Raw genomic sequence first — 16529 nt, 5'->3', positions numbered from 1 at the left:
ATAGTTGGAGACTGCATTGAAACAAAAATGTTGACAGCTAAGAAGCGAGTAAGACCAACCAAATCGGTTTGTGTACCACGCTTGGAACTTTATGCAGCTCTACTTGGTGCCAAACTGATTGAGGCAGTGTCTTTGGCAATCAATAATGAACGATTTCCAAAGCCAATAATTTTTGCATGGTAGAAATTAACAGTTACAATTGCTTAGCTACAAGATTATCCTAGGAGTTGGAAGCCGTTTGTAGCAACCGCGTAGCTAAAATACAAGAAGTTATACCCGCCACTGATTGGAAACTTGTTCCTACAGAAGAGGATCCTTGAAGAAGATCCTGCAGACTGTGCTTCACGGGGGATGGCAGCCGCTGATTTGTTGAAGCATAAACTGTTTTGATGGACACGAACGGTTGAAACAGTCGGAAAATCATTGGGACTCACTTAGTTTTTTAATCGACCGATACAATGGGAGCAGAGGTTGAAGCCAACAAGCAGTCTACATATTTGACAGTGGTATCGTCAAAAAATCGAGAACAGGATTCTGATAATGATAAAGTGACATTCTTCAATACATAGAGCGACAAGGATTTTCCTATATTTTGCGAAGTTCGTTCGGGGTATCAGGACAAGGATTCGAACTGCTACCGAACAACGATTCAAGGCCAGCGAGAGAAAACAGCATTTGGTCAATCCAACCAGAAGAACAGAAACCAGGTCATGTCTTTACAGATGTGAACCAATCCTCATAAAGTTTTGTTGCAAAGAAATGAAATATATGAGGGACGAATAGTTTTATATAGCTTCATACGAAGAATTTTCGTTCCCGATTTTGACATCATAAGAGATCCGAACCGACAATATACTATTCCCATCAACAGCACAGACAGCGCTCATGTACAGGGAGGTTTTGCTGGACATGATATAGGCGAATCACGGAGTTCCAGAGGATTTGGTGGTATAGGTAGATCCAAGGGGCCCGGTTGCTTTATCAGTGCCAGGGATACACACAGAATTGGGAACTCAGAGTTTAAAAACAACTTGGGGGACACTGTACTTCATTCCAAAGTCAGCACAGGAATAAAAATTCACTCATTAGGTGGTAACCGTATTGGATGGGCCGGGGACCGAGGCTGCGCATTCAACGCCGGTGGCGAGGATGAAGTCGTGATCGCACTCGATCCAATTCATTTCAATAATAGCTTGGTAGGGCCGGGGACCCAAGTTTTTCATTCAGCCCCGCTGGCGGGGATGAAACGATGAAATCGATGGATCCAATTAACGGTATTGATGGGTCTGGGTCCCCGTTTCTGCATCCAACTCTGGGGGCGGGGATAAAACGGAAAAATCAATTGATACGATTAATGGTATTCGTAGGGCCGTGGGCCCAGATTTTGCATTCAAAGCTGCGGAGAGAAGAAAACTTTGATCTCATTGGATCCAAATCATTCCAATAATGATATTGATAGAGCCGGGGGCCCAGCTCTTGCATTCATTGCCGGGGGCAAGATGGAAACGGTAAACCTAGTTGATCTCGATTTTGGTATTGGTTTAGATAGTCCTGAGGACACATGCAGAACTGATAAGACTGATTACTCAAGTAGCAATTTTAGGGATTTCATTAGCTCGGATGTAAATTGTGTTGTTAGTGCTTCAGAAGAAGGTAGGACCAAGGTGCCGGGTTGCTTTGTCAGTGCAAGGGGCACACAAAGAATTGGGAACTCAGTGGCTAAAAACAACTTGGTTGAAACTATACGTCATTTCAAAGCCAGCACAGGAACATCAATTCAATTATCAGGTGGAAATCGTATATGAAGGGCCGGGGGCCCAGGTTGCGCATTCAACGTCGGGGGCGATGATGAAATCTTGATCACACTGGATCCAATTTACTTCAAAAATAGCTTTGGTAGGGCTGGAGGCCATGTTTTGCACTTAACCCCGTGGGTGGAGATGAAGCGGTGAAATTGATTGATCCAATTAACTGTATTGGTAAGGCCGGGGGCGCAGTTTCTGCATCCAAACCTGAGGGCTGGGTTGATACGGTAAAATCAATTGATGTGATTAATGGTTTTGTTAGAGATTTGGACCCAGATCTTGCATTCAAAGCTAGGTTAGAGAACAAGACTGTGATCTCAATGGATCCAAATCATTCCAGTAATGATATTGATAGTGACAGGAGCCAAGCTCCTGCATTCATCGACGCGGGCCAGATTGAAACGCTAAACTCAACTGATCTCGATTTTGTTATTGGTTTGGATAGTCCTGGGGACACATGCAGAACTGATGTGACTGATTACTCCCATAGCAATTTTGGGGAGTTCATCAGCTCGGATGTACATTGTTTTGTTAGCTCCTCAGAAAAAGGTAGGGCCAGGGCCCTAGTACAAGTACATGTATTGGTAATTCGAGAAAAAACTCAAGACCACCAGATGAGGAAAAGGGAAAAGGTAGGGCCAGGGGCCCAGATACAAGTAAGGGTAATTTGAGAAAAAACTCAAAGTAGTCGGATGAGGAAAGTGGGAAAGGTAGGGAAAGGGGCCTGGATACACAAAGAATTAGGAAATCGACTTGGTAGCACAGGCAGAACCAACGGTAAAGGTGGGACTGGGTGCCCATATATAGGTATGTTGGGACAGACAAAGGGCAGCATTGGACCGAGTTCACCCAATTCCGGTAAGACAGAAATCAAATCACATATGAGAGTCAGCCACAGAAGATTACAACAGAGAGGCTCTCAAGAAGTGGTAACCTCTACAGCATTTTGCCATTTTTTGACGACGAGAAAAGTCTTATTCGAGTTGGAGGACGTCTGGCACATTCACCTTACACTATCAACAGAAAATTTCCAATTCTCATTCCGAAGTTGTCTCCAATTACGGAATTGTTGATTCGAGAAGCACAGGAGAAAATCTGCATGGAGTTTCTCAATGCAGCAGTCAAGCCATTGAAGCGTCATATGTATCGCATCATTCGAAGAACAAAGCTGACAGCTGTTTATTTGGCAACTATTGACCCAGATAGAAGCCATCTTGAAACCATGACCTATTACATCAATTTCAAATGATGAAGATGTTGCTTTAGCCCTCACACCAGGACATTTTTTCAAAGGAGAACAATGATAGAATTGCCAGAACCAACAACCGTTACAATAAATGAACGAATAACGAAGGTGTTTGATGGAAATGACAAAATCGTTCAAAGAGTTCAAATTCAAACAGCCAATCAATTTTTCTGATGACTTATTTTTCTGATGAAGGAAGAGTTTGACATGTGCAAACTAAGCATGTTGCATGTTTAATTATGTCGCACTATTTTTGATGCTTTTGCTCGGCGGAAATTTATTTCACTTCAAATCAGTCCAAATTATATAGCATGCTTAAATTGTGATTTGAGAAGCAAGATTGCGAGTTTTAAGAAATCGACTAAAATTTTGAATTAAAATAAGAAGAAGGAAGTTAAGACTGAATAAAAATAAGAATAAAAGTTTAATCATTTCTATTTCACTTTGTGAAATGAGCAAATTTTGTTTGTATTGAAATTTACATAAATTAAAATGGTTGTGACTTAGAATGTGTACAGACAATGGATTAAGAACTTGAGTTAAGGGATACCAAATATGGAGACGAAATAGGAAATAAAATTAAAACGCCAAAATCGGTAATTAGGTTTAAAAGAATAGCTGCAGATATGGTAATCTCAATCGAGATTTCAGGCGGATGGTACCGACAGGTATACAACATGACTATCAACATTAAGAGACATATCTTTGCTGTCTTAGTCATGTACGTGATCACAGTCTTTTTAAGATACTGCTGCGAGTGTTGCTTTCTAAATACAAAAGAATGATGCAGGAAACTCATCAATCACGCACAACTTTTTATTGAAATTAAAATTCATTCATAAACCTTTTATCGCAAAAGAGCACTTGGCGCATCAAAAGAACCAGATAATGAAATGAAAATGACCTGAGTCCGCTTCGACGTCAGTTATTCACTCAATTAGGTCAAACTTTTCAAATCTGCTCAAACTTGTTTAAATTCTGTCTATCATTTCCTTCAAAATTTTACCCAATTGCATCATTTCTGTTGATAGGTAGCATCTGAAAACTAATTGACCGTGCCGTGGTACCCAAGCGCAGAGTCGAATAGCATTGAATTTTCTGGCGCGCTTCCTAGGTGAAAGCGTGAATACAATTTTTGCGTAATATGGACTCCTAGAACGAAATAGAAGCACTGCAAGTTTATAATTGTATTCCAGTTGTCAGCTATGTGACTGAGGAACCAAAGACAGCAGTTATATGCAAATCAAAATTTTTTTGGAGGATTAGTTACGTATTCAATCAGACTAAAATGATCTACGTGGCAGCAACTGGATTAAGGGAGTAATCGATGGACTTCCAAAATGTGCGTGGAATGGATATTTTTTTAATCAAACGTTACAGATTCTAAGTTGATACATAATCTCAAGTTTTTTTCCATTACAGTTCGGGGTTTAAAAATTTCCCAAGTACCTCGTCAACAAAGTTCTGTTGTCGTATGAGAGTAATTACCTGTTCTGCCCTTCGCGCAAATAGTGTTAGCAACTTTTTTTTTCGATTACATCAAGCTTGCATACAAATAGAGCACTGTTAACTCAATATCTGCAGTCTTGAGAGCATATGCGATGTATAGTATTATGAATATATATCATTCGTTTGTAGTCAGTTCCTTACAGATTTGGTGTCTTAGAATGTTACTTTTCTGATCAACTTGCTTATGATTTGTTGAAAGCAGCATGACAACCTAAATTTTATTTGATGTTATTCCAAACAACAGCACCAACGGATCTCATCGGATCGGTTAAATGAGTCAAAATCTTTGAAAGCAATGAGTCAACCTGTTTTTCAAAATCATAAAACCAGAACAAAAAGATTTCCTTTCAATTTGTCACACAATTTGTGCACTTGACACCCTTTTAAGCTTGACACCTTGCCAAGAGAAGCAGTTATTTTACACCATTATGACATTTTTCTGTGGACTTCGTCTCGTCTCAATTAACCGGAACTATGGCACTGAAGGAGCAGAACTGGACAGAAAAAGACCAAAAAAGGGAAGAAACCATAGCCATTGCGCTATCATGGGACGGACGTCAGGACAAAATATCCAATGACACAATATACCGGTTACATGACAATATACCCCATGCCAAATTACTCAATGTGGCAATATGCCCAATGCCATTAAACCCAATTTATTTAATTCGATCTTTTCGTCCAATAATCCAAATATAATTTAGCACTCGGTGTTACAAGCATGTTTCCACAAAATTAGGCTGACGATTTCATCCCGTCTTTGATTGTGGTAGTTTAATATCAAGTCTCACAAGCCACTGAGGCGTGGCCATGGCCCGCGAGGCATTGCAAATAATGCACTAGCTAAATATAACGCTGAGTAATTCTTCTGGCAATTTCATTATAAGCATAAAATATTGGGTGTATATTGGGTATTTCGACACATTGTGTATATTGGTTATAAGAACAAAATAACTAACGCCAATATACACAATATGAAAAAAATTACCATTATACACCCAATTTTTTATCCTAAAGTTTATACTACCAGAACGAGTTTCTTAGCTTAGTATTAAGCTAGTGCATAATAGGCCATGGCCATATCTCAGCGGCCCGTGAAATTCTAGACGAAACTATTATAACCGAACATCAGATTATATTATCTGCTCAATTATGTGGAAACATGCATTTAATACAGAGTGCTAATTATTTAGCAGATTATAAAACAAAGGTTAAAAGGAACCATAGGTAGTTTGGAACATTGCGTATTTTGGCATTGGGTTTTTAATCACGTAACCAGACAGAATAGTGGGAAAGAGTTTGAGAGAGTTTATATCCTGAATTAGACCCTATTGTGCATTGGTATTCATTTCTGAAAAACACAATTAAACTGAACGAGGAAAAAGCATTTTTTTCATGAAATAACTACCGATCTTGAAACTTTAGATAATGGATAGGGTAAGGATAGGGTAAAGAGTAGATATGGTAAGACTAGCAAATAAATCGTATAATTTTTTATCGTCCTTTTATGTCTGAAATCGGGCTAATATCATTTTTTCTGCTAGCGGCCCCCAGCCTTGTATAGCCGTTAATTTAGAGCCCCCAAATTTTCAGTTTTTGCCAATTGTAAGAGCGATTTTTGCATTTCATTGAAACAAGAGTGTTTAGGTTGATTGAAGTCTTTTTTAGAATAGCTCACTGAAAATTAATTAAAAATCGAGCCTTTATTGTAACCGATAACACTAAAAATGATAAAATACAAAAATTTTTGTTAATGCTTATGTTATATGCAAACACTTTTCGTTGCAATACGTAATACTTTCAAACCACCCAGGATGGCCAGAAAACTTACTAAGACTTTACTACGGCACCGTATAAGTCTTAGAAAAAACCGTACTAAGTCTTGTCAAGTTTCCTACGGCACCGTACTACGGCCGTACTAGGATTTATAAAGTGCAATGCTAATGCCATATCAAGACTAATAAGGTGCCGTAGTAAAGCCGTACCAAGATTAATAAGGTTTTTATGGTAAAATATTAACTGAAAAATTGTCGGAAAAGGCTCCAGTCAAGTTGAAAAACCCGACTTTTGAGACTTTTCCAGTATGTTCTGGGTGTGTTTCCCTCCTCCTTTCTCATCCCGGCTGGGGACCGGCTACGGAGGAGTTACAAACTAAAGCTATAGGAGAATTGAGCAGAGCACTAGCTAAGAAACACTAGGCTCGACAAGCTCTCTCCAAAACATAATGCTGAGACATAATACCTAAGCATTGGTCTTCTTTGGAACAAAATCTCAGTTTTGAGGCTTTTGATGGGTTTCTGGATTGTAACATTTTTCTGGTTGATTAATGACATGAACTGCAGAAGATATCATTAGACTTCCAAAGTTTGGCACGGCCTCACAAGGGGCGTAACAGGTTTTTGCTATTTTGAACTGTTTCATGGTAAAATTTTTGACCGTCAGATGTACCTGCATGTACCTGCTGAGCAGATTAATATTTGAAAACAATACCTTGGAAAAATTACAAAAATTGGTACGGACTTATACGGCGCCGTACTAATTTTGGATTTTCTCATAGATGTGAAAGGTGCCAAAAAGTAGAGAAAAAATGACTTGTATGAGATAATCGTTGTTTTTAAAACCATTTTTAGGAAGGTAGACTTTAGAAATTGGCAATACATCAATTGGATACGGTGCCGTAGAAAACTTATTACGGCCTTATACGGTGCCGTACAAGGTTTTGAAAGTTTTCTACGGCAGCGTATAAATAAGTCTTAGTAAGTTTTCAAAGTTTTGTCTAAGGTGGTCAACCTGGTCATAGCTGTGCTAGCTTTAAATAAATGCGTATTGTTCATATATCTTTATGTATAAATTTACTTAGCTTTAACAGTATGTTTAAACATGTATTAATGGGGGGGTGCCAAACTATGCGGGGGGGGGGGGGCAAACTAAGCGGGGGGTTCAAAGTTTTCTATAATTCAGTTTTATTTTTATATCCATTTTCTTTGTGGCGATTAATATTGAAAATTTCTGTCATATTGGCTAAGCGCTTCGCCGCTTGTGCAAGGAAGCAAATGACTTGATTCAGTGATGCAAACGGCGACGACAAATAAACCACAACAACGGTAATGTATTCCGTGGCTAGCTAATTTTTCGCTGCTGTTTGTAACGCTGAACAGCTATTTGCTTTATTGCACTAGTGGCTAAGCTCATCAACAAGTGGAGGAAACATTTTTTCAGCAACTAATTTAATGGTCAGTTTTCGGCTCTTTTAAACTGCTTATGATCAGACTTTGGCTCGTCCAAAATGAGTTATGATCAGACTTCGGCGCCGTTCAAAATAAGTTACGGTCAGATACAGGCTCGATTAAAATCGAATACTAACTTAAGCTCTCTCTTAGAGCCGGTCTTCTTCTGTGTATTTTCTAACTCAACTAAACCCTTTTGCCTTTTGATGGTCAGATTATGTACGAGGAACTAAATCTGTGCTGTAATGTTTTTGCATAATTGATCTTTGGTTTGCTATATCATTTGGGAAAATTAGATTGTGAACCTGAATCTTGGTATGCAGAACTACAGCCTGGTAGCCTCCTAACATGCAACATGCAAGGTGGTTCGAAATATTTTTCACTATCGAAAACTGGTTTCAAAATAGGTCATATGGTAATTATAATCTTTAACCAAAATTTTTGTTGTACTATACATCTTCTACAAACAGACAAAAACTAAGAATCAGCTGTAACTATAAAAACACACACATTTCATCGCAAATATTGTTTTTCACGCTTGTTTAACTGAATGATCACTGAAAATGTGGAACATGCGCGAACATTTGAAAAAGTTGTTCTTAGTTAATTGCGAGTTATTTGATCTGATTTGTACCTGTTGTAGAACTTGGTCAGACAGAGTACGGAGAGGAGACGTGTCGCAACTTGGTATCTCTCTTCGACATTGACTACTCTGGATCCCTGGACATCTCTGAGTTCCGCGAAATGTGGAGGTTCATCTGCAAAATACATGTGCGTTTTTATTATTTTACTACTCTGTATTTATTTGTTTAATGGTTACCCATTTCCCGTTCTCTTTTTTTAAAAAAAATTAAATGGTCTTTATCTTTCGTGCTGTCTGTCACTTTTTGAGTTTTGAGTGCAAGGTTATATACAAGTTTGAAAATTAACCTAATTTGTTCTGGATTAATGAGTTCTGCACGCAATGCTACTTAAATTTATTTTATTCTTGTTTGTGATGAAGACACTGATTAGGTTTACAAGATTGTGTTTTAGCAAACGTTTGTGGACTTTGATGCTGACAACTCAGGTGCTCTGAGTGCATTCGAGCTACGACCAGCCATCAAAAGCTTGGGTTAGTTACAGTGTCAAATAGTTGGAATGATATTAAAACAAGGAGGCTCGGTAATGTGCGATGGCACATAAGGTTCCGACCCCGCTCATCCACAATTTTGGCATAATGGTCTACCAAATGAGGAACAGATAGAAAACCCCATAAATTATTTTTTGGGAAGTATTTAAAAAAAAAATTGTGTATGATCGATAAGATAGCCTCCAAAGCAAATAACTCAGCGGAGTAAAAATTAATGCATTAGATTGCTGTGATATGCCAAAATTAAGAAAGCAAGTCAAAACGAACAGCAAAATCAAACAACGGCAACAACAACAGCAATAAACATTAATTACATCAAAAACTTTATGTCCGTTTTAAAAAACAAAATTTAATAACAAAGTAAACATAACGTCAGATAAACCTAATACTAAACAAAATAACTTATAAATCTCCAGAAAAGTTATGGGGCCAGTCCATGAGAAGGTTTGGTAACAAATAGACAAAAAAGAACAAAAACAGTGAAGTTAAAAAATTCGCCTAATTTTTTAAAACAAATAACTTCAAATTTATGAAAACCATTCGAAATCAAGTAAAATATCCCAAAGGCTTACCATTACCAATGCTTCTATAGAAGGGCATTAGGACCTGTCTTTATTCAATTGTCTGGGCGGCTAAAAAGAACAACAAAAAACAAGAAAAAAAATTCAATTGAAACTTGCCAGAAAACGCTGTCAAAACCGTCAAGCCATACTTTGGCCGTCAAAATATATTCCATTGCGCCGTCTTCAAACAACGGTAACAGTATGTGGCTATTCATTAGTGAGACCAGGTAACAAGTAGAAAAAATGAGAAAATGGCAAAAGTATTTAATACTTTTGATTTTTTTTCGGAACAAAATTACATCCAAAGTCATGAAAGACATTAATTACAAAATGAAATACTTAAAAAGGTTCGTTTATTCATCCAAAAGAAGCTCTTGAAACCAGCAATTATCCAGAATATGTTTAGCGTCTACAAAAAGAAAGTCAAAAATGAGAATAATCAAATTATTTTACTTTTTTTGTGAAAAACCGGTGTCGAAGCCGTTGGGGTCATAACGAATTCTTTAAATAACAGATTTTGGGACACCAATCCCTTTTGACACCGTCCCTTGACACCCATAATGCCATATATGAACTGTAATTAACGAGATTAGGTAACAAAAAGAAATATTGAAAAGAACAAAATTGCGAAGTAAAAAAGTTTTCTTTTTGTTTTTGAAAACGATTGTTTTCAAAGTCATGGAAGCCATCAGCTATCTACAAATATCAGAATATCGGCTCATCTATTTTTCCATGAAAAGCCAATGAATTTTATCATTATACAGGAAATTTGATACGACCGAAACCACAAATTAAAAATGACAGTTAAAGACAAAATTAAAAAATTCAATTAATTTCTTCAAGAAAGAAGTGCCGAGGCCGTTAAAACGATAATCTATATCTTTCAGAATTTAAATTTGTTCAATTATGTCGTATTTGGGACGCTGATAAAAGAACAGTTTTTGGGAAATCAATCCCTTTTGACACCTTCCCTTGACACCCTTATTGTCACATTTGACCTGTAATTAAAGGAGATTAGGTAAAAAAAAAGAACATACTTGCGAAGTTAAAAAGTTTTTTTTTTGTTTTGGAAAACGATTGTTTTCAAAGTCATGAAAGCCATCAGCTAGCTATTATTATCAGAATATTGGCTCATCTACTCGTTTATGAAAAGCCAGTGAAACCTATCACTATACAGGAAGTTTCATACGACCGAAACGACAAAGTAAAAATGACAGTTAAAGACAAAATTAAAAAATTCAATTAATTTCTTCAAGAAAGAAGTGCCGAGGCCGTTAAAACGATAATCTATATCTTTCAGAATTTAAATTTGTTCAATTATGTCTTATTTGGGACGCTGATAATGTGATTTGAGAACTGTCAACATTGTGATAATGTGACAAAACTAGAAAACGTGAAAAACTGGCAAATATCTTAAAACAAAAAAAAATTCTGAAAATCTAATAGTAACGAAGCCAGAAAACAGTAACTTCAGGCTTAAAACCGCAATGGAGGCTAAATTTTAAATCATTAGAATGAAAAATCATTCTTTCTTTGCTGACATTAAGCTACAAAAGGACCAAATTAAGAAAAAAACAGAGGAAAAATGTTCATTAGGCCATTATTTATTTAAAAATCAATTATTTTTAAAAATCGAAACGACCATAAGATTTCAAGTAAAAAACTAAAGCTTGGAGCATCTGCATTGGCTTGGAGGGGCTTAGGAAGCCACTCGGACCTCTCACTCCTGAGCTTTGATTTGATAAGTTCTATTCTTTATTAATACAAAAAGGTTTTTTTTCAAAAAAAAGATCGATTGATTACAATCCGAAATCTTTTTGGATTATAACAGTCCAATATTGGCCCAAGTTTAGCTCTGCTAATGCTTAATGTCCGTTAGGAACAATTGATTTTTTGAACATTTGTAGATATAGATAATTTGTGAGTTGAAAACTCAAAAATGACTTCTTTTTTTGGTAATCAACGAGTAAAGTTAGCAAAGAACGGCAAAGATTTAATTACAGAGCACTCTAAGCTAAAGTTGAAGTAGGAATAGCCCCCTTCTGAGTCTGCGAAGATTGAATTAGTGTTTTGTGGGGTGTACTGCCGGCAAATTTAATCAAAGTTGACTAAAGTAGCTTATTTCGTGCTGTTTTTGATGAAAAAAGCTGAATTTTGAAATATTTAGCCAGAATTTTTGGCCAAGAAATTTATATCAAAATAATTAACAATGCTTGTTGGTCTTTAAAAATAGAACGAACGACTCTATTTCATAAATTTTTTAAATAAATTTTAGCAAAAATGACGAAAGTTTAGGCAAAAATTTTGGAAAATGTGAATAAAAACAACGTGAATTCACTCTACTTTTCTCAGAAGTTTAAACCTCGATAACTCCCTGTAAGAAGCGAAAATTGATAAAAGTCTTTTTAATTCCATATTCTACGCTGGACGAGGTTTCTAATGATACCAGTCTCAACTCTCTACGATGAATATATCGATCGGCGCAAATTGACTGAACAAAAAAAACCCATTTGAGTATATAGTTCCTCCCCCCTCAAGAGGGGTCGGAACAATAACAATACTTACTTAGTTAGACAGATGTCTCTTTGAACAATCATGACTTAGTCATTAACAAATCGAATTATCACTTGGAATATATATTGAACGTGCAACCTACCTAAGATTTTTCTGCGTCATCGTAAACCATCGTCCTACTTCATGAGTTAAAGTATCAAAACTTACATAATACTTTGACGACCTAATCAGTTGGAAGTATTCTTTTAATGATTTCGTCATGGGTTATTTTAAAGATTGCAGTTTTCTTTAAACACGAACGAGGCAATGTCCGGATCATAAACTTTTTTGGTCTGCCGGAGTCTTTTCATAACTTCAACGAGCCAAAGTCTGGATCATAGGCCTTTTTGGTCTGGATGGGTATTTTCATGAGTCATTTTGAACGAGGACCTCAACTTGGGTCAATACACAAAACATTCTAACCATTGAAGGTAACTGTTATTAAAATCTCAGCACTGACTTGGCAAATTTGGTAATAATTATACATATTGTTGATTTGGTACTACAGATCTAAAATTTTATTAAAAAACTATTCCAGTTTCTGTTTTCATTTACATCAATAAGACATGAGATTAGCAGTTCAATGGTCGAGAAGTTATGAACCTCCAATGCCGACCTGAATTGTTGAATAACTTCGATAGGGTGATAAAAACCAGGTGATAAAACCAGATCATTTTAGTTTTTAATTCAGATTCTTCAATTAAAATTTTTATACTTAACTTCTGATAAATACAACTGATTAGGTTTTCGATTCATACTCATTTAAACACTCTATTACTTTAAGCTCCTGTTTTTGAACTCATCCAGTTTCTTACCCACTTTGGTGATCTAAATTTCCATTCTTGGATACGTGCGTTTCTGCAAGGATTTAGTGAATATTTCCAGATGTGACAAAAACACACTAAATCTATAAAAAAGAGCTATTGAGTTGAAAATTAACAGCTGAAAAGTAGCGTAGGAAAGCTTGATGGCGATATCAGATTGTCTTGTAAAACTCTGAAAAAATCATGCAGCAAATGTCAAAATTGCTAGATTAATCCCAGCAATTTTTTTATCACACGCAATTTGCCAGAAGAAAAGTGGTTGTCTTGCAACATTTTGTTGCAAAACAAATTCTCTTGCAGAATATGAAGAGTAGTAATAATCTTCATGATAAGTCTCACAAGCTGTTGATTTGGTAAAAGCGACTATTCGGTAGGTTTTTGATCTGAAAACTCGATTTACTGGCAGAAATATTATGGTAATTATATAAAAAATATTGAGGATAAGATTTTTCTGTTTGAAAATATTTTGATATTTCTTCTGAGAGTTGCGTAGTTGTACCTGAGCGAAGCTTTATTGCAGTGCTCTTGGTTTTTGTTTTGTTGTCTTAGTTTCTTGTTCGGGATCTTTTCCGTTTGTGCCCCCCCCCCCCAGCTAAGTGGGTGCAAATTATTTGCACCCCCAGACACGTGTGCCATTTGTGTTACATAATTTCCCAAGTAATAACACGTGTTCTCCAATTGGGGGGGGGGGGTGGGGTGAGAACAAACTGAAAAGTTCCATTTTTCGCTTTACAAATTTTCACACCACAATCTTTGAAAAAATGGAGGTTTTGTTCGCAGGTTCATGCCGCTATTTCACTTTTTTGCTGCTTTACGTGCAATGACATCAATTCTAAAACTACTAGGGAACCAACTCTTAACCAAAATACCTGATAGGTTTTAAAAATCATAATTGACTTCGCTCTCTAAATGACTTTTTAGAACTCAGCCAATTTATGCTATATTGCTACAAAATTTATTTATGCTTTGCAAACCATTTTTCAGAAATAGGCAGTTCTAAAGCAGCTAGTTATATTATAGGAAATTGATCGAAAATCTTAACAAAAGACGTATAGTCTTGTAGGAATTTTCGGAGTAATCTTGTTTCACATTTTCTCACATTGGCAATTGCTAGATCTGCGCAAGTAAAATTTTTTACGCACAAACTTGTGTAATTCCTTCAAAAAACTTAGATGTGCATATTGTAAACTTAACGAACATGGTTACATTTTTGCTTGTGCTGCTGCTTTGTTTGATTTTACATCAGCTCTCCTTCTTAACCTTCACTATGTATGGACGTTGAAGCGGAAGCTATTGTAATTTTTTCGACAGGTGCAATCGAATGGCTATCTTGCAAGATATTGCAAGATTCTGACAAGAATGGTTTTCTCACAAACAGTTTTATTACAGTGGTTCTTGCAGAATCATGCTACGAATAATGCACGGTTTATTTCGCAGAGTAGTGGGTTTCAACGGATTTTTTATGTTGATTTTAAGCGGTTAATACACAGGTGAATTACTACGGTGTCCCGCTTTTTCACCCCTATTCATTTAACCACTATGATTTCACCCCGATTTTAATCCCTATAAAATTAGGATTATTAAATTAGCAATATTATCATTTGGCCATCCTCTCGGGCCATGGCCATGCCTCAGCGGCCCGTGGTATTTGATATGAAACTATCACAACCGAACGTGAGATTAATTTATCCACTTAATTATGACAAAAGATGCCTTTAATGTCGACTGCTAATTGGCGGGATGAAATGATTGAGGGGTGAAATGATAGAGGGGTTAAATGATAGAGGGGTGAATAAATCCGGCTTAAATGATAGGGGGTTAAATGAATAGGTGTGAAATGAAGTAGAACCAATTAATACAAATCTTTGTTATCAAACTTTGATTCGGAATCAAAAGTTTTTCTCATTAAAAGTTGAAATAAGTGTGTTTGTTTTGTTGAAGAATTCTTCATTCTTCTCAATCGCTCTCTATAACATCAGTCCTGTTCTCCTTAAATTTCAGAATTCGTCTCGTTTCAATCTTCATCTTTTCATAGGTGCCTCGTTGAGCAAGAAGATCATAGCTAAGTTGGTTAGAAGGTACTCCAACAAAGAGGGCGATATCTCCATCAATGACTTCATATCTGTTGCATCCAAAGTTGCCAGCTGTCTAGGTTCGTACAAACTAACACTCGACAAATTAAATCCATATTTGGAGGTTAAAAGTATACTTTTGGCCATGAAAACACGCAGTGGGTTGACTTTTTGTGGGGTCGACCATCATGTAATGTCAGTAGGAAATTCCTCACCGCATTCGACTTTGATTCTTTCGATAAAGTCAACCGAAAAAAAATGACATAAAAAGCCAGAAAAAGCCAGTAAAATTTACTATATCTAGTAGGTTCTGTTTCCTTGCTAAGTTCTTATTTCTATTTTATTATTTACCTTCAGATTCTGCCAGAGAACATTTTTCGGTCATATTTTCCAAGACTGGAAAATATGACCGAAAAATGTTCTCTGGCAGAATCTGAAGATAAATAATAAAATAGAAACAAGAACTTAGCAAGGAAACAGAACCTACTAGATATAGTAAATTTTACTGGGGGGAGGGGGGCAGAAACATTGAGTATAGCCGCCCTTTCACCCCTCACGCCACCTAACCCTACAACCAAATACGTCACATAACCGACGGTCTACGTTCCAGGTCGAGGAATTTTCTGAAAATTGGCTACGAAATACGCTGAAAGTTCAGCGTACTACAGTTTCAGCGCATTTCAGAACATCATTATGTACGCATTTAGGCGCATTTCAAATGAATTCAAATCTTGAAATTGTAGATTGAAAAGAAATCTTATTTTATCGGAATTTGTATACAGCATATTCATGGCAACCCTTTAATCCCTTCGAGTAAGTGGAATTATGAGGGGGAGAAATAATTGAGGTAGTTGGTGACTGAATGCTGAAACTCTCTAGTTCTTCAATAATATTCCGAATTGAAGGTGATGGATTATTTCAGCTGCCTGTGAAGAGTTCAACTTCGACGATTCCTCAACTGCTGAGATCTCATTGAGCCAACTGATCAATTTTGCTTTGTATGTTTGAGATTCAGATAGAGCAAAGAGAGATAGCGAGAGACACTTTGTTTATATGATTTATACAAGAGCTGTTGCTGTAAACTGTTGCTACTTTTTGATGATGCCAAACTGAATGGAAATCAAAGCTACTCCTGAGATACTGAAATTCAATTAAACAGACATGCAAGTTTTTCCAAGCAACAGAATGCCGTCAAACTAATTACCCTAAAACCTCCATGGGTCTTGGGTCTCTAGAATCTAGCCTGTTTGGGACCAGAGGCTAAAATCGTTGACCCCCAAACACCCCCGCGGGTTTAGGGTGTTGGGTCTAGAATCTAGCCTGTTTGGGATCATAGGCTAAATCCGGTGACGTTAAATAATCCCGACGTAATACTGTGTTGATAAGCAAACATTTTTTTTTATTTTTAACACGATAATTTTTCGAAGCAATCAGATCAATTTTTTTGGATCAATTTTTTTGGAAATTCAGTACTGATTCATTATATTTCAAGAAAAGCCGAAGATCCAGCACTGATTCAGGGTATTGTCATGGTCACCAACAATCAATTGTTCATTTCAAATCCAGAATTTATTTTTTATCTGAAAACGCGATGCTCA

At 36.7% G+C, this 16529-nt stretch overlaps 1 protein-coding gene across 1 annotated transcript in view; it reads left to right on the top strand.

The window, feature by feature from the left end:
- The window catches only part of LOC142334961 (calpain-9-like), a 93527-nt gene extending 77436 nt beyond the window's left edge, over positions 1–16091 (top strand). The window contains exons 16-19 of the mRNA XM_075383290.1: positions 8431–8558; positions 8823–8901; positions 14895–15011; positions 15854–16091. Of these exons, the coding sequence (XP_075239405.1) occupies positions 8431–8558; positions 8823–8901; positions 14895–15011; positions 15854–15939 (410 nt within the window). The 3' untranslated portion in view covers positions 15940–16091. The remainder of the gene's footprint in view (positions 1–8430; positions 8559–8822; positions 8902–14894; positions 15012–15853) is intronic.
- The last annotated feature ends 438 nt before the right edge of the window (positions 16092–16529 follow it).

The sequence above is a fragment of the Convolutriloba macropyga genome, chromosome 2 (assembly GCF_964194025.1).
Source record: "Convolutriloba macropyga chromosome 2, txConMacr16.3, whole genome shotgun sequence".
Taxonomy (NCBI): Eukaryota; Metazoa; Xenacoelomorpha; order Acoela; family Convolutidae; genus Convolutriloba; species Convolutriloba macropyga.
This window is presented reverse-complemented; position numbering and strand designations above follow the sequence as displayed.